This window comes from Arachis duranensis, chromosome 5 (assembly GCF_000817695.3).
Source record: "Arachis duranensis cultivar V14167 chromosome 5, aradu.V14167.gnm2.J7QH, whole genome shotgun sequence".
Classification (NCBI taxonomy): domain Eukaryota; kingdom Viridiplantae; phylum Streptophyta; class Magnoliopsida; order Fabales; family Fabaceae; genus Arachis; species Arachis duranensis.
Window position 1 is genome coordinate 5,724,399 of NC_029776.3, and position 5,847 is coordinate 5,730,245.

At 33.2% G+C, this 5,847-nt stretch overlaps 2 protein-coding genes across 2 annotated transcripts; both read right to left on the bottom strand.

The window, feature by feature from the left end:
* Positions 1-842: 842 nt before the first annotated feature.
* Positions 843-2,298, bottom strand: LOC107487601 (MACPF domain-containing protein At4g24290-like). The gene is made up of 2 exons (XM_016108267.3): positions 1,970-2,298; positions 843-1,316 (listed from the first exon to the last, which is right to left on the bottom strand). The coding sequence occupies exons 1-2, from the start codon at positions 2,206-2,208 to the stop codon at positions 1,103-1,105; spliced, it is 453 nt and encodes a 150-aa protein (XP_015963753.1). The 5' UTR covers positions 2,209-2,298; the 3' UTR covers positions 843-1,102.
* A 128-nt stretch (positions 2,299-2,426) lies between these two features.
* On the bottom strand, positions 2,427-5,597 carry LOC107487600 (malate dehydrogenase, glyoxysomal). Its single transcript, XM_016108266.3, has 10 exons — positions 5,446-5,597; positions 5,215-5,367; positions 4,913-5,134; positions 4,149-4,352; positions 3,594-3,683; positions 3,431-3,514; positions 3,273-3,308; positions 3,038-3,127; positions 2,797-2,891; positions 2,427-2,708 (listed from the first exon to the last, which is right to left on the bottom strand). Exons 2-10 carry the CDS (start codon positions 5,290-5,292, stop codon positions 2,636-2,638), a joined length of 972 nt encoding a protein of 323 aa, XP_015963752.1. The 5' UTR covers positions 5,293-5,367; positions 5,446-5,597; the 3' UTR covers positions 2,427-2,635.
* Between the last annotated feature and the right edge of the window lie 250 nt (positions 5,598-5,847).

The following is a 5,847-nucleotide window of genomic DNA, read 5'->3' on the forward strand; positions in this document are numbered from 1 at the left end:
ATTATAAAATAAAAATAAATACATAATTATACTAAATAATTTCTTTAAATAATAAAAATTATCTCTAACCAAAATATATTTATAATAATGATCCAAAAGTACTAGAATGAAGTTAATTGTGAGTATTCATACATCTCAAACTAAAATATGCATAGCCATATCAAAATAACCATGATACCACTTAGAATTTACTACTAATACTCTACAAAAAATGTATCCTACAATTGTAAAGTATCTTCTAATAAAAGTCATTAGTCAACCATACATGTATCCATTTCCAACACTACTCTATGTTAGCCAATAAACCATAATAATAATCATCTTAATCTTCATTAATATTTTCCTGCATAATTATATAGAAAATTAATTAGAAAAATATTCATAATAATATTCGCAATTATAAAAATTAAAAAATCAAACTCAAAACTATGAATGACTGATATCATTAATTCTTTTTGTACTGTGTACAAGTTTCACCAATGCATAATAGTGTTTTACAAATCCAAATTTAGAATTCAAAAATAAAAAAAATCATAAGCTATAAACCATAAAATAAAAAGCTATAAATGATTGGGTGAACAAGTAGATTCACACGAAATATTCATGTTGCAGTTTATATCCAATTATATCCAAAAAATGCACAATATACAATTATTTCATGATTAGGACTAGCAGAGGTTAGACACCTAAAAGCTAAAATTTAGTGAATATATTATTAATCATATATAGTTAAAGCAAATCACATGAAGTACTCTGCTAATCATACTATATTTGCTGTTTTATGTCATACTGTAACATTTTTTTTACTAAAAAAAATATTCTTACTAAAAATATCTTGTGAAATAAAAGAGATCTATTTATTAACAACCTTAGGTAGAAATTTATATCAGACAAAAGGCAACATGCAGTTTTCTTTCCTTTTTTTTTTTTTGGGTGTGCCACCGGGGGGAAGGGGGTGGTTAACCACACCAGCGGAATAATATCTATAATGTGACAGTGCTAAGTTACTACAAAGATCGAAGATAAAAAGGTAATAGAAAGATACAAAAAATGACTTTAACTATTCTAATTGTAAACAAATCATGAAAAAAAATGCATAAAGTTATTCACAAACCTTTTCATTTGGGAAAACTTGATCTGAAGCAATTGTATATTGGCCAGTAGCATCCATAAATCTCCTATCTGCCATCTCTTTCAGTCTTTTTTGAACATCAGCAGGTTGGAGAGCTGATGAGTGCTGCTGCTTCAAATATATTACATCCTTTCCTCCCATTTTCATTCCAACAACAATATGGGTACCAAAGGTCTCAATAAATCTGGGACATTGCGAATGGAACTAGTTGGCTATTGTTTCAACTTTCAAATGAAAATATAGTTAAAGATAAATAAAAACAATTATCATAATAGAACTAAGTTATTTTTTTGTAGAGTCAGTCGAAGTTGCACCCTGAAGTTAGTCTCAATGTGTAACTTTGAGATTACAAACTAAATGATAAGAAGACTACAGATCCAACTCAATCCTAATTTGGTTATAACCATCTATCCATTTATATATTATTGATTTAACTGTAGGTAAACATAAAAAATAGAGACAAATATGCCATCATAAACAAGTCCAATCAAATGAAGCCCGCCACCAAAAATGCACAGCTGTATGCATGCATTGACATAGTTTTAGCATTATCACTGAAATATAAATCCCAACACAAATAATTTGGAAACCCCTCGATGGAATTGATAAGGATTTATATCTATTCAGCTACAGCTAAATTTCTTTCTATCTTATAGATACATAGAATCTTCATATAATGAAAGCCAAAGGCCCATGAAACCTAAAACCATTAAAAGGTTAAACAATATAATAGGAAGTGATAAAACATGTCCAAGAGGTCAAAATTAGAATTCAAACAATAGCATTTTGTTCGGCATCAAAATTAAAAAAGTTTTACCATTTGAGAGCTTGTTTTACCTTGCTAATTCAGGTGGGTCCCAAGATGGTGGTACAGCCTTTTTAACATGATCACAGAGTACTAACTGAGACTTCTCTAATGCAACAGTGTAAAGTGTGATTAACACCCCGTCAAAAGCAAGGGTTTTGGTATGGGCTGCATCTTTCTGCCAACTCCCAGAAAATTCAAACATAGCATTGAAAAGGCCTGACGGAATTTTACCAGTCAAAGATAATTCCCGATTGAACTGCTCTGACATCTGAAAACAATTAAAAGCACACAGATGAGGGGGAGATAACGTATGCAATTCTTAATGATTGAAATTTTGAGACAAATAAACTTTTATATTTTGCTCTGTTCCTTCTTAAACCACTCAGAAATGCAATTCCAACCATGACCAAAAAAAAAAAAAAAAAAACTCAAAGGGAAGAAGAAGACTTGAAACAAGAACAATAGTTCTCAATACAGTGTCCCTAATTCCCCATCATTACATGTTTGCTGTATGATGATGTATCGAAAATGATCCATTTTTATTACATAATTCCAGAAAGATACCAATATATAAATTACATATTTCCAATTAAAAAATTGATGTCTCAACTTGGACATAGCACAATACTGCAACTTATTTTCAGGATCTAAGATGACTTGGATTTCTATGTAAAATTGGTATCATGGGCTTGCTCTCATTTTCTGACGAAAGCAACACCTTTCTCGATGCTACTTGCTAACTCTTTCTTGGCCTTTTCCAAACTCTCCCTGTTGAAATGAAAATCTAGTTTATAGCTCTAAATGTTTCAGTTAGACCTATACATCAATGCAAGTCGGTGATTCTAGTACTGCATACCTCTCATAATCATTTAGGGGACCAAGAGGAAGAACTTCCTCAACCCCACCACGGGAAAGTCGCACTTTTGAGGCAAAGTATGGGATTTCAGTCACCTATGGCAGATTTCGTTAGTTCATAAAAAGATTGCTTACTCTAGCTTAGATTTTTTAGTAGCACAATTAACAATACTACATTACAAAGAAAAAGAGAGCAACTGTACAAGGGCACCTGAGCAAAACGACTTCTTATTCTTATATACCTGTGAATCAATATATGCACATTCAATGATCCCGGCATCCCCTCTCAGTGCACGGAGGCATGATTCTGCAAATTTAGCAGCAGCAAATGCCTGCAATTTATAACAAACTTGGTATTGCATTTACTTGAAATAAATTATGTAAACCATGAATATTATGTACATTCTGTAAAGCAATTATATACTCTGAAAAAAGATACAATTGCACTATCTTCTGTAAGGTAAATAAAATGCTAACCATTGATAGAGTTGCAGAGCCAGCTCCAGCTTTGGCCTAGGGAAATCACATCATTGTATAAATAAAAATTCCAATGTGAATATAGTCCATAGCAATGGGGGAATGTATCTAACATGAAATTATTATAAAAGAGTACCAAGACAAATATAATTTTTCACCTCAACAACTTCAGTTCCACCATTTTGTATGCGATCTGTCAGGTACTCAACCTCTTTTGGGGTGAAAGTGCTTGGAGGTTTAACCTAAATACAGTATTACATTTTCAAGTATCCTGAACAAATATCATGACAATTTTTAATTTCAAGTAGTATAGTGCCATACCTGAGAAAGAAGAGGTAAAATAGTGATTCCTGCATGTCCCCCAACGACAGGGACATCCAGATCCCTTGGATCAACACCTAGAACTTCTGCCTGAAATTTAGCTGATAAGATTAGAATGAATGGTTACAACTTGGCAACCTAGTTTAATTAACAGAAGACTGCGTCAGAACACAATATGCAAAGAGCCACAATCACAAAAACTTGTTTTGGTAGTACCCAGACTTCAACAAACAATCTTGTAGAATCCGCATAATTTAGATGGTCAAACGGAGGAGAAGTATTTCAAAGAATGCTTATTAATGTACTTTAAGCCAACAATGTACATTGCCTAAAGCAGTCAGTTCAACTCAACTAAATCTTCAATTCATCAATCAAATCTAACAATTTGTTATAATCAAGCAATAAGCCTAGCTTGTCAAAGCTCAAATTTTGGCATCAGAGATTTTGTTTCAGTCAAAGCTCAAAATGGTCGAGTTACCCTAATTGTCCACTATAGAGATCTGCATGTATTAAATGACTGTAGTAACTGCAAGAATAAGTAGGCAGAGTACATACCACAAATGTATTGGCTCTAACAACATCAAGCTTTGTCACTCCCAAAAGTTTCTTAGGATCATAAGTACCAGCTTTTTTGAAAACTTCAGCAGCAATTGGAACCGTGGAGTTAACAGGATTACTTATGATGTTGACAACAGCTTTGGGACAGAACCTTGCAGTAAGGGCATCCTCAAGTTGGCTTGCCCCCAAAAATCCCCGTACCTAACCAACCAAATGGAAAGAGCTTTCACTTATTCCGGCAAAACAATCCAATCCAAGGTAAAGAACTCACAAATCACAAATCAAGTTAACTACTTTCTAATAAGAGACTGTTATCAAAGATAAGGACAAAAAGAAGATGCAAAAATATAACTTTAGAATTAGAATGGAAAATTTTGTACAATCATCCAATTCAATAATTTTTTTGACTTAACTATGAACTATTTGTTGCAAACAGAAACATATAACATAATTGGATGATAGTGACCCTATTATAACGAAACAGAAATGGTAGGGGCATCAGAATTTATTTATTTTGCCCATCATTTAGGCATCAACTCAATTTCTTTAATCTAGTTGTTTTAATCTAGAAATCAAATAACATACTTTATCCCATAGTTTTAATTTTTAAACATTAACGGCTAACTGATGGCCAAAAACAATAAATTTTGATGGTCCTAGCATTTCTCATAACGAAATTTATGTCCTATTGTAAGATAAGATTATAATGATAGTGAGAGACATGAAACTATGAAAGCATGGTGATAGAATAATGAGCTTACAACAGCGCCAGTGTCCATGTGGCTGACATCAGCAGTGACGCCGGGGGTGTTGACGACGTCGTATAGGTGGAGAACGGAGATGAGAGGATTCATCTTCATCAACATGGAGAGAGGCTGTCCTATGCCACCTGCAGCCCCCAAAATGGCCACTTTGAACCCCGGAGCAGCACCTTTGGATCTGCAATGTGCACGCGTCAAGCACCCATCACCATCACCCTCCACCTGTTCGACAATAGAACTGTTAGTGTTATCAATGAAAGGAAGAAGAGATGAGAAAGAAGGGAATCGTGAGAAGAAGGAACCTTGGGATTGGGAGGGTTGAGATGGGAGGCGATTCTCGCAATTCGCACATTCACATCTGAATTTTGCTGCACACTCATAGTCGTGAATTTCTCAGGCAAGTGATGGTGGTTGCAACTTGGAATGTGAATAATGAATATGAATTGAATGATGATCTGTATATACGTAAGAAGCTTAGCGTATAGGAGATGGAGATAAGTTGATAATATGAATTGGGAAGCGTGAAGATTCACCTTTATCCGAATATGTTAACAATTTGGTTCTATCTTCGATCTTCAAGATCGCCGTTTGCACACTGCTGTTTGGACCGACCTTCCAATCTCATCACTCATTTTTTTTAGTTATGCTACTAGTCCAAATCTTTTTTGTAATCAAGCAAGTAGTCGAATCTCAATAAAAATTAGTTTTATTAATAAGAGCGTGACTTGTGAATACACGTTTTAACTATTGAAAAGTTTTGTATTTTTCTTTTTTTTTGTGTTCTCTTTTTTTTGTATTTCTTATTTTTTTTGTTTATTTTTTTATTGTCTTTTTTTTTCTTTTGTGCATGTTTTTTTTACCGTTTTTTATTGATATTGTTGTTGCTGCATTTTTTTTTCTTCTTCTTTTTAGTAATTTTGCAGTATTATATATTT